At 44.7% G+C, this 12,037-nt stretch overlaps 1 protein-coding gene and 1 long non-coding RNA gene across 2 annotated transcripts; one reads left to right on the top strand and one right to left on the bottom strand.

Moving 5' to 3' along the window:
* The first annotated feature begins 3,460 nt into the window (after positions 1-3,460).
* On the top strand, positions 3,461-11,953 carry LOC131124940 (uncharacterized). The gene is made up of 4 exons (XR_013629562.1): positions 3,461-3,497; positions 10,358-10,531; positions 10,630-10,656; positions 11,356-11,953. It is a non-coding gene; the product is annotated as an uncharacterized LOC131124940 (long non-coding RNA).
* On the bottom strand, positions 5,256-11,527 carry tmem102 (transmembrane protein 102). The gene is made up of 6 exons (XM_058065936.2): positions 11,271-11,527; positions 10,313-10,524; positions 7,553-7,891; positions 7,289-7,482; positions 6,952-7,164; positions 5,256-6,870 (listed from the first exon to the last, which is right to left on the bottom strand). Exons 2-6 carry the CDS (start codon positions 10,512-10,514, stop codon positions 6,277-6,279), a joined length of 1,542 nt encoding a protein of 513 aa, XP_057921919.2. The 5' UTR covers positions 10,515-10,524; positions 11,271-11,527; the 3' UTR covers positions 5,256-6,276.
* Positions 11,954-12,037: the final 84 nt, after the last annotated feature.

The raw sequence follows: 12,037 nt of genomic DNA, 5'->3' as shown, positions 1-12,037 counted from the left end.
TATAATTGCGTTATTGTGTGTACTCGTGTGTGACACTTTGCTTTAATAACAGCCGTGCTTTGGATTTTTTGTGCGGTGTGTTGAAATGTGGAAGCGCATCATCTTTGATGGATTACTCCTATACATGTGCCGTATATTTAAACACACTCGTGCTGTGCATTGTAAACAACCAGGCGAGAACAAACACTATTGGCTCTTTCACCTTTTTTTTTGCCACAGTTTTAATAAATTCACATCGATCTATGTCATCTTGGATTGTACGTGCACACACTTTATGCTGCAGGCGGCCATCTTTCCTTTGGTGCTTTGTTCACAGTCAGGAAAAGTGGAGCCAGTGCTTTCTGAAAATATTTAAGACAGGAGATTTCACGATCATTGTATAGCTCTACAACATACATACTGTATACAGCAGGGGTCTCAAACTCAATTTACTTGGGGGCCACTGGAGCTCGGGTCTAGGTGAGACTGGGCCGCATCAGGTTTTCCCAAAAAAAAAAAAAAAACGCATTTATTAAAAACTATTAAAAAAATTAAAAAAACTTCCAATTTTCTACAATAAAAGCTCTGATTAAACATTCCACTGTTCTCAAATATCTTACTTTTTATTTTTCTACACAAAATAAGATGAAAAATAAATAAACAAGAAAATCAATCAATCAGTAATAAATAAATAAATATAATAATAATAATAATAAAACGGCAAATAATTAAAACTTAAGAAAGCACATATAGTTGGTGGGTAGACAAATGATTTTTTTCAGATTAAAATGAACAAAGCATTATTAGAGCCCTGTAGACATGACAAAACACGACTATAGTCACATTTATACTCTTTTTATTTACAACATATTGCGCAACTGCAGGGTCTTGAGACACATGCTAACTCGCAAACTAGAGAGCTAGCCACCTAAACGGTAGCCTTCAAGTTATTTCCTTTAAACTTAAATAGCCAAAAACTTACCACTTCCACACGGATAGGGAGGATAACTATTAACAGTTATTTAACCTTTAACATGAACATTAATCAAACGTAATAATTTTTTCTGGGTACAAACTTGCGCGGGCCGCACTAACATTAAACTTTCATATCAAGGCGGGGGCCTCAAACTAGTGTCCTGCGGGCCACATTTGGCCTGCGGGCCGCGTGTTTGAGGGGGCAGTAGCATTTGACTGTTTAACAATAGTTACTAGAGCCACCCCAAACGCAAAAAACTGTTGTGAAATGTGTTTTCCTGTAAGGCAGCCGTCCCCACCCTTTTTGAACCAACGGGTTTTGTTCCCACCCGACATATCTCCACGGAGATGATCTTATTTGCCATGCATTATAAACCACATTATAAACCACCATCCACCAGTACAAGCCTGAACTTTCGTCCATCGAGAGCCTGATGACATAAGTCATGATGCGTCACAGTACGGTGAGAGAATAGTTAAAGCAGCACAGAAGATCATGGTCTGCCCTCCCGCCTCCCTGATGGACATATACGCCTCCCGCTGCCTCAGCAGAGCATCAAAGACTGTCAAGGACAGCTCCCACCCTGGGTTTGAACTCTTTAACCTGCTGCCCTCCGGAAGGCGCTACATGGGGTGTCAAAACAAGGACCACCAGACTGAAGAACAGGTTTTTTTTTTATACATTTTTGCAGTTAGGCACGCCCTTTGTACACCACGTTTCTCAACTGTAATGGAAGGACAAAGTAAAGAGGCAAAAACATACCACTGGAATACCTTACATTACCTTACATACCTTACCTTAACCTTACCTTCTTACATTACTTTCATGTAGTTTTTTTTTTTTTAAGTAACAGAAAGTCAAATACATGCAAGCTGTGTTCATGCTCTGATGAATGAGTGAATGAATTTGACTGCCAAGATGGAGGATTATGTACTCACGCTCACCAGGAGGTGATCAGACCTTTGCAACAAAGTACCAGAACCATTTCCTGTTGAATAAAAGGCTGTGTGTTCTTCACATCCGAATAAAAGGTACAAACACAAATGTTTTTCTTGTTATCCTCTCAGTGAGCAACCTGTATTGACTTAAAAAAAAAAAAACCTGAAAGAGTCAGTACCTCGCCAGCCATGAACCTCACGTCACTGCTCATAAATAAGACGTGATGATGTGTCGTTTGACATCGACGGGTTGGCGTCATTGGCGTGATGGACCATTTTTCTCTCAATACATCCTCTTATACTCTTGGAAAAGGTTGCCCCCCCACCCCCCTCGGCACATTCATACATGTGACCTGTGATGGACTGCGTAAAAGTTTCCTGAAGTAATTTCACTTGAAAGATACTAAGGCTGTGACCAATTTGCTTTGCTGGCTTCCGATTGTCGACAACAGTAATTACACACAGATTTAATTAATGTGCGAACAGGAGAGGAGGAGCTGGCTTTGGGGGTCGGGGAGTTGGGGGGGGCTTTCAACTGTACTTTTGGAGTAGACGACAGAAAATAAGGAGAGAGAAAGATTAGACAGTGGAAACAACATTCGGAATTCTTTTTGATAACTCCTAGAAATCTCTGGTGGGTCTTGAGTATGTTCTTCATCCATCTGTTCCTCCTGTTTCATCATTTTCGGGTTGTCGCCTTAATGCGTCCCTCTCCTCCATTCTGTCTCTTAGCTCTACGTGCCTCCTCATCATCTTGATGACGGTATTGTTCATTCAGAAGAACACTTGGCAGAGGTGTGTGCAAACAGTTTGGGTAGCATCCCGGATGATAGGCATCTAGACACATTGAAAGGTGTAAGGGTCAGAGGTTAAGGGGAACACCTCCCTTGTGTGACCTGCACCCCCCCCCCCCAAACCCCCACTCCATGTCCTCCACAAGCTATACCAGCAAACTCCCTTTAATACACGTGATGCTGTAATGGAGATTAATGCACACCAGCACAGGAACATGTTCAGCATCCACACGCTCAGGACGCAATGGAGAATGAGGCATAGTGGGAATACAAAGCGACACAGTGTGGGTGTGTTTGTGTATGTGTTGTCCCGGACCAGAAGAAACGAGGACAGAGAGATGGATTGGATTCACAGACGGGAAGGTGCACAAACCTTACTCGCGACAAAAAGGGAGCCCTCTTGAATGTTTCCTCATATGTATGTCTACACACACATACGCACACACGCGTGTGCTAAATGCCCCGAGGTCAAGGTCATGGTTTCTCGACAGCCCCTTTGGGCGTTATGGAAAATGCGTGAGTGCCGAAACCAACACAGCGGCAGATGGACACTGACAAGACCCAAAACCTCTTCATTAATGCAGCATGTAACTAGGAAGGCAAGTGTGTGTGTGTTTGTGTTCAGCCCCAGTTTCTCAGTGACAGGCGGCCAAGTGCTATCCAGTTACAGCCTGGCCTTGTTCCGAGTTGAACACACACACACACACACACACACACACACACACACACACACATGGAGGGCTGAGGTTACAGTGGCCCATTTAAAAGGCAGATGAAGACACGATTACTGGCAGGGGACGGAAACACACGGTAATGTGTAGTTAGTGGGCAGGGATATACACTAAATATCATTTTTTTTCTCTTTAATTATCTTTCCAGAACTGCATGTGATGCAAAAAACTTTTTTGTAGTATCAGTGTGATATACATTGGCCATAATTTGAGGTACCCATTCAGATTATATTGATAAAGTCTTGATATATTTTTTGTATGTATTTTGTATGTATTTTGTATTTTTGCATGTACCTAAGAAAGGCACAGTAACACAATTTCAGGTAGCTGAAGTCAAAGTTCGAGCTCCCACTTGATTTTTTTTTTTCCTTAAATCATTCCAGGATAAATCATGTTCATTGTGAACACTTTCTGTTTGCCATTTTTGGCTTGATTGCAAGTTGATTTTACATCTAATTTCATTCACCCTGCCTCTCTGCTCTTTGTCCCTGACGTCAGCACTGATTTTGGGAGAGAGGGACATTTTAGTATGCAGCTCCGTCTGCCCACAATCAGCTCCAAAGCCGAATGAATTTCACAGAGCTTGTCTCAGTGGGAGGCTTTAAAGACATTTAAAATGACCCGGAGATTGCTAAATGTGCTTGTAAATGCTTTATACTGATTCATTAGCCTCCGTTTCATCCTCGGCTTTGACAACTGGGGACAGATTTGATGATTATTTTGGATGTTTTGTGAACGTCTAGTTTGTAACCACTGTGGCCTCCAGGCTATAAACTCAGTGGCTCCATCCTGGTCACGAATTTCAGTTTTGACAAATGCACCAGAAAAGACCAGATGACTTAGCTGAGCATTTGGGAGTTTACTGTAGATATGAACTGATTCAAAATGCTTCAAACTTTAATGTAGCAAATAATTCTTGTCTTGTGATCTCATACCGTATGGCATCTGTGCAGTCCTGGAGCCCCCTCTATGGGATTTAACGTACATTGCATCTTTTCCTCCTCAGCTGCTCTAATATTTATATCCTCCTGTATCATTATGACATCCATCTATTTTCTACGCCGCTTATTCTCACTAGGGTTGCGGGTATGCTGGAGCCTATCCCAGCTGTCCACACCCTGGACTTGTCGCCAGCCAATCACAAGGCACATATAGACACTCACAGTCATACCTATGGACAATTTGGAGTCGCCAATTAACCATACATGATTTTGGAATGTGGGAGATGCCCGTGGAGAATCGAACCCAGGTCTTCCTAATCTCCTGACTATGTAGTGAGCATATATTCATACATTTTAAAATAATTCCCACACAAGCTGTTCCAAAATGTAGTGATTTATTTCATGCTAGAGCTCAAACTGATCAATATCAAGCCCTCAGAATCAGCGGTGATAATAAATACATTAACTCAGTCATGTTACAGTCCAAAAAAATGTCACTATAATTAGCACTTTTTTTCAAAGCAACAAGTTAAATATTAACATATACTGAAATTAATATAATTCAACTAAGAGTCTTAACAGCACTTAAAAGTTGAGTGATTTAGAAATGAGTCTACGATATTCAGCAGGAAATGGCAACTAAAATAGCGCAGATGTCGTCATGCCATCCCTGCAAAGCACAACTACATCTGCACCGAGTTCTTATGCACAGCCGATTGTTTTGAAGCCAAGAGAATGACAAAGTACCTCAATCACGAAGAACTTGTGCCGCACTACCGTTTTTCAACATGAAGCTAAATGCACTGCAGTCAACAATCTTCACCAACACACTTTGGTTGTTCTTCAGCTTCACCAAACACACCCACACACCGACAGCAGTTTAAAGTATTCATCAGATCCTCAGACCTCGGCCTTTAAGAAACAGCAGCTTAATTAAAAGAAAACAAAAAACAGCAGTGAGTCATGTTGCATGTCGCCATGTACACTTGGCGGTGTGCTTGTAAGTGTTTAAAAAGTACAATTGGAAGGTCCACGGCTGTGCCACTCATGGATAGTCAAGCTTAATTAACCACCATACTCACTTTCAAATGCTTTTTTTGGAGCTTGAAAACCATGGAAGCCATTTTTAAACATGACATTCTAGACAGCTATAAAAAAAAAAATCATTCACTTAACAATCAACAAAGACATTAATTTGAGATATGTCTTTTTTTCATAATTTAAAAAATGTTTTCACATAAATTTTGGGTCAGTCACCGGATACAGACTTGTTCAATCGGCAGGAAAGCGTAAACTGCAGTTTTGCAAACTCATTTGCAAGTGTTTTTTTTTTTGTTTTCTCTTTGGTACGTTGTGTTATCCAGTGAAGACACACTGAAATACTCGAAAGACCTTTTGAAGGGACTAGCTTCAATTTAACAAGGTAAGCATTATCGGTACCTGAGAAATATCAACAGAATCGTAAAACGAATGGGAGTCGATGAGAAGAGACGAGGCAGGTCTCTTCACCACATTACATTCAGTTTCATCAGCCGCATCTTGTTCTGGCTTTTGTAACTCATACATCACAATGTGATCATTAAACATTCAAGAAAACTATCAAAACAATCAAGTAGCTTTTAGCCATTTAGTCGATAGAAGTGATCATCCTGCTGTTTGCACTTTTAACAGTCTTTGTGTTTCCACCTTTGCTTGACGAAACCAAGCCAGATCAGTCTTGTTAAGGACAGCTTGTGGGAGTCGCCAGTTTCCATGGCAACCACTCAGTGACGTGTCATTCCGTTCAGCGTTAGGACAGGAGTGTGTTTCGGTCTGAAGAGAGGTCGTCATTCAGCCACTGGGGGGGCGAACTACGGTTATAAACACCCAACCCACTCAGGTGTGCCCACACACACGTTCAAATATTCCGCTGTAGCTTCAGTAAAACTTGTCATCGATGCGGAAGTGCGGCCGGGTGACATCGTCTGGGTTCAGGAAAACCGAGATCGATTTCCCGGGATTCTCTGTGACCAGCTGCTGCAGACGCTGAGCCAGCTTGTCCTCGGAAGGCGAGATGATTCCATTGGTGGCGTGATGCCTTGGAGAGCCGTTAGCGCTCGTGGCGAGTTCCTTCTTGAGCTGACCCGCCTGCTGGGCTTGGTCTAAAGCGGCCCGCAGGTGCTCGCTAGGATCGGAACGCACGTGCGCCAGTTTCCGAGCCACGAGAAGAGCCTGGCTGTCAGTCAGGTGCTCCAGCATGTTGCACTGGGGCAGGAAGTAGTTTGGGCAGTTTTTACCCAGGATGCAATGAGCCAGGTCATCCAGGAGACCCAGGAGGAGACGACCGGGGGTGTCAGAGTCTGAGCAGGACAAGTAGGCATCAGGAAGTCTGTCACAGGCCCAAAAGAGAAGCGTGCGCAGGTGGTAGAGGCTGAGACCTGCACGAGGACGGGCCAGGATACGAGACAACACCGCCTTGGCAGCTTGGAAAGCCTGGGCCATGGGAAAGGGGATGCACTTCTTCAACTGAACCTGGTTAAAGAAAAAAAAACAGAGCTCCTAAACCACACACTCCAAACACTGGATGGGACGAGAAGAAGAAAGAAAAAGTACCTCACTGCGGGAGAAGGCGAGCCTCCACTCCCTGTCAGGACGGCCACCCAGCGGTGAGCAGCAGGGCAGCAAGTAGAATCCTGATATGGCTTCCTCCTCGGTGATTTTACCATCCCAGAAGTGGTTGGCGGTCAGCCAGCCTTGAGCCACAGCAGGCCAGCCCCGAAACGACACCACTGGAACGAGGTCGTACAGCACCCGGCTGGAGCCTGCCTGCGGGGGGGGCAGCGTGGAGAGGGAGAAAGTGATGACTCTAAGCGGGATTTCCTGAGCATAAGCATTGAAATTCCCCACACAGTAGCGCTAAAATGAAGCACCCTGACTTTCTTCCGCATACCTGGAGGATGATGGTCGTGAGTGGCCCGTTCCTCTCCAGTCGTTCGGGGGTTGGAATGCCTCGCTGGGGGCTTCGGCGCAGCTCATCTACTGCCTCACTCACCACCCCCCAGAACCAGTCTGTCACCAGGGTGGGGGAGAAGTAGCAGCCATCCAGGGACTGAGGGGAGCCCAGGGAGGGGATGGAGCCTTTTCCTAGATGGGAAAAAGAAAAAGAGGATGACTGCAAAATTCAAAAAATGTCTACAGATTTCTACAAGCATACCCATTTCGCCCTCTTCATCCTCATCTTCCCCATCAGGAAGTCCGCTCTCCTCCTGGCAACAGACGCTCCAGCGGGACAGGATGTTGGAGTCGCACAGACGCAGGCTGAGCCACGAGTGGCATGGTGGCGAGTGCCTCATGTCCAGCGTGACGGGCTGGTTGCGATCGTGGAGCTTCAGGGCTGGCACCAGCAGTGTGAAGTCCAGGTCAAAATCGGCACCTTTGGCGTAGTCACCCAGATCCTCCGGGTTTAGGTCCAAGACACCCTCCCGGGCCCCGCTGGACAGCAGCAAGTACTCGTTAGCCACTGGGAGGCGCTGATCCACCTTCTGGACTAAACCTGAAGAAGTTAGAGTGAAATGATTGACTTATTAGAACCTATAAGAAACAATAGTCAATTGTGCTAAAACTGCTTTTACCAACTGTTTTTACGATAAAAGAAAGAGCGGCTGAAACCTCTTTATGGCTACACTTGTAAAGCGCCCGCACTGTGGGCCCATTTGACCCACAGGACGGGAGTCAATTATGTAAATGATGTTTAGGCAGCTTAATAGAGCCACGCTGGAGCAGAAGAACTGAACACCAGCTGGTCTGGAGCTTGGCGAGGGAATATATTGGACACAGATAAAATCCAAGCAGTCCGTTGATTGGTGGACAGAGAATGGTCACCGAGGTGGTGCAAGTTAATTATGAGCGATTCAGAAGGAAGGTCTAATGAACCGGGGAAGGAAGTTAGAGGGAAAGTGAGATCAAAAGACAGGATGAGAGGGGAAACATTCGCGGAGGGATTCAAACCATAGGGCACTGCATTTTGGAGTCGTGCATATGCTTTTATCTGCCGCTGACAAATTGGCTCAAACGGGCAGGGAAAAAAAAGACGAAAAAATTATCTCCAGAAGGAAGGAGGGGATGAAAGACAAAAAAAAAACTTCACCAATTAGCAATGCATCTCCAGTTCTCACATTGGTTGCGGGAAGCTCAAGGTCATTCCGAGAAGCCGGAGAAGCGACTAAATTACTAATTCACAGCTTGTAGTAGTCTGAGAATAGAACCGAGATGAGGGGGACGGCCTGGGCTGGTTTTTCACGGCCACAGATTTGAACCTAATCCTGTAAGGAATGTAACTGGACGCTGAAGTTTTCTCTTTGTGAACTACTTTCAGGCTTGACCCAATTTCATGTCAGTGAAATGACAATTTAATAGCTACGCTTGACTATTGCACAGCTAGTTACTGTAACACACCTGCGGTTGTCTCCCTTCTATTACTGAATTGAATATGCAGCCACAAAAAGAAAGGATATCCAATTATAACAGGGTTAAAACTGTGTTGCAATGTGCAAAGAGAACATCTTCACAAGAGCGAAAACAAATCAATAGGCGGCCCCATGCATGAATCCCCCAGGACATCGCCGACACTTTTTGAGGCAAGAGGCATGGGAACGTGTTGGCCGCGGTCATCACAGCCGGAGCGAAGTGAAAACATCCAGCCACTCTGGAGAATAGCTCAGAGGATCCCTCTGGATCATGACACTTCTTCTTTGTTTTATCCTGCAAATGGCTCCAAGTCTATTTTATGTTAAAATTCATAACAAAAGGTCGTTATTTTTCACTCTGCTCTTTTTGGACAACACTTCAGCTCTCCGTCCCTTGCAACGCCCCTTCCAGTGTACAAGACAATATTGGAGGAAACTGTCATATCAGCAGCTGGCGAGTGGAGCGTCACTTCTGCGTCAGTCTGCAACGTTAAGTCATCATACATTTACTATTGAATTCGTTGAGCGGTCTTCTGTATCAAAACATTAACAGCAAGTCGGCGACTATTTGCATTCATCCAAGCTGCTGCGCCAGCTTTCAAGATTGAACATAGCTAAGTGCCAAAAAAAATGTGAGTCTCTGTAAACAAGAGTGACCGCCATTTATGGCAGGCAATATGCTGCTTGGCACCAAATATTCAAATATATTCCAGTCATTTCCTGACACCATGCCATAGCCCGCTTTGGCTGCCAGATGATGACTGGAGTTGCTAGCTAGCATGACACATGTCTCCACAAGGGAAATGGAGCTGCCACTCTTGATATTTGTGCATCGGCACACCAGAGAATACATCATGCAAAACATAACATTAAGCTTTACTTCTGCAGCAAAAAGTTTAAGCTCACTGCTTAATTATTATTCCCTGCAAGAATTATAAAAGTCGTTGAATTGATCTTTTATGTTTGATCATACGAAGCCAGGAGTCCGGGGCAGCTGCAGAGTCTGAGATCATTATTAGTAATGAGGTCTTTTGACAATCATTTAAAATATCACAGCAGTAAATCAAAAAGAAGAAGACTTTTCTCAGTAAATTCCAAAGTTTAAGCTCCATGCTGCCGCGGTACGCGTCCTCAGGAGGCGGAGAAGTGTTAATGCCGCCTCTGCCATGTTCCTAAATTTATATTTCAACAGAGATCATCTTTTTCTTGCAAAAGCCAAAACTTCCCTCCCACTCCCACAGCAGGCGGTGAGAAAAGGAGTAGGAAAAGCAGCAAAACCACAAGTGATTATGCCAAGGAAAGCAAGCCTGGAGACTTCACAGTGAATGAAAAGGAAAAATGACGATCTTGGAGACGCATCGTGAAAAACACACAAGAAGAGGAAAAACAGATCTGGAAAAATATGTTTTTGTCCCTGTTTTTTTTAAGACAATTTTAAAAGAAGCCTTTTCCAGGAGCTCCAGAACTACAACTAAAGAAAATACCAATAAAAATGCACTAAGACGCACCCAACATATTGAAGATGAAATCCTTTGCCGTGTGCACCTCCAAAGCCGTATGGTCCCCGAACTCGCCCTGCTCCAGTAGGACCAACTCGGACACCTGAGAGGACAGCTGCTCCAGGGTCGCCCCGGACCTGAAGTCCACCTCACAGAGCTTCTTGCCGGGTGCCGGTGAGCGTGGCGACACAGCACTCATCAGGGAATCCATCTCGACAGCCCTATGGGGTAAAAATAGCACATTATGACATTAAATTTGGGCATCTATCAACAACAATATAAGGTTAAAGTTGAGCTGGTTTGTTTCTGTTTATGTACGCCTCCAGGGGTCCCAAGACCACATCCACATACAAGTAAGTTTTCTAACTCACTGATATACAAGCACTCAACTTATATTTGAGTCTTTTTCAATGTAAAGTTAGCAATAATGCAGTGATGTGTTGATTCAAATGCACATGAACAGACGTAGTTCGTCTAATCACGTTAAAGGGAGCTATAGGTTAGCGACATTTATTATAAGCTTCGGGTCCTTGTATGCCTTAGGTACAAAGTAAACAAAAAAACATCCGAGTGGAAGACATACTAGACGGCCTCTGCCCCTCTAAAACTGGGTCAATTACCCAGCTCGCTAATTCTAGCCGCCGCTAAGCTAATAGCACAGCTAATTAGCCAGCTTGCCTGTCTTGGAAGTGAACACTGGCTAATTAAGGGGCTTGATAATAAAGCAGTAATAAGCGTAACATGTTAAGTGCATCAGAGCATAAAGACTTTATCTGCTTTGCATCGCTTTCTAAAATCGTCTCTTCGTCCGAGGTGCTATATATTTCTCGTTTATTAGCCCACTAGCATGCTAGCTAACGTGACAGGTGGGGGACAGTGGCCACACACGCACACACTTCGGAATGCATTCAAGGTAAAACGAGACCAAATGTTTAGTTCGGAGGCTAAAGCAGTCAACAAAACACACCAGTCACACTGTAACTTCCTCTTCGGCTAATGTTGTTTTGGTGCCTGCGCTTCAGTCCGCCCTGGTCAGCTGTCATCTCCAACAGGTCCCCAGCGCTGCCGACACCCCCACGGCAACACTGACCGACTCTCCCGGAATGCACCGTCCGTCCTACTCGGGAGGATCCAGGGATTAGCGGCTGATGGCACGCATTCTGCACGGCGCTGCAAAGGCGGCGGCGCTGCACTGGAGGGCTGGGTGGGAGCTCAATGGGCGTGTGCATGTGTAAAGTGCAATGAATGGCTGTGTGTGCCGAGGTTTACCTTTTATGCTACTGTTGGCATGCGTGTTTGTGCAGCACCAGTAAAAAGCAAAAAAATACATCGGTGTAGATTAGCGTAAAATCCCACATTCTGTTGATCTCCTTCCTAGGATAAAACATGATGATAAAGATTCAATTTATTCAAGACAGTTGAACAAAGACAAATTAATTTAATAGCCAGCAAGTAGCAGAAAATATTCTACAGAAACCTGTAAGGGGGGGCTGGCTAGTCAATTGCAGCAGTGGTCCAAGGGACCCCGGTCTCTTGCACAAACCAGTGGTCCCTACCACTAGGGGCGCTGTGACCAGTTGCTGTATAACACGGAGCAATGGTCCCTACCACTAGGGGCGCTAAAGACACTGTGGTCCTTGTGGTCAGATGATAATCATAGACAGACGATTATAGGGTCTCACATTTATTGTTAAGGTGTTGCCTGTTTCTTAAGGCACGGGTAAAATTATTTAA

Source organism: Doryrhamphus excisus, linkage group LG2, assembly GCF_037039965.1.
Source record: "Doryrhamphus excisus strain RoL-2023G ecotype Guam linkage group LG2, RoL_Dexc_Guam_v1.1, whole genome shotgun sequence".
Classification (NCBI taxonomy): domain Eukaryota; kingdom Metazoa; phylum Chordata; class Actinopteri; order Syngnathiformes; family Syngnathidae; genus Doryrhamphus; species Doryrhamphus excisus.
The sequence above is the reverse complement of the archived record's forward strand: the minus strand, read 5'-3'. Positions and strand labels throughout refer to the sequence as shown.

Coding starts and splice junctions, on each gene's coding strand:
- tmem102 (XM_058065936.2), bottom strand. CDS start 10,514: ATGGATTCCCTGATGAGTGCTGTGTCGCCACGCTCACCGGCACCCGGC. Junction 7,483..7,552: donor GGATGAAGAGGGCGAAATGG/GTATGCTTGTAG, acceptor TTTCCCATCTAG/GAAAAGGCTCCATCCCCTCC. Junction 7,165..7,288: donor TCACGACCATCATCCTCCAG/GTATGCGGAAGA, acceptor CCCCCCCCGCAG/GCAGGCTCCAGCCGGGTGCT.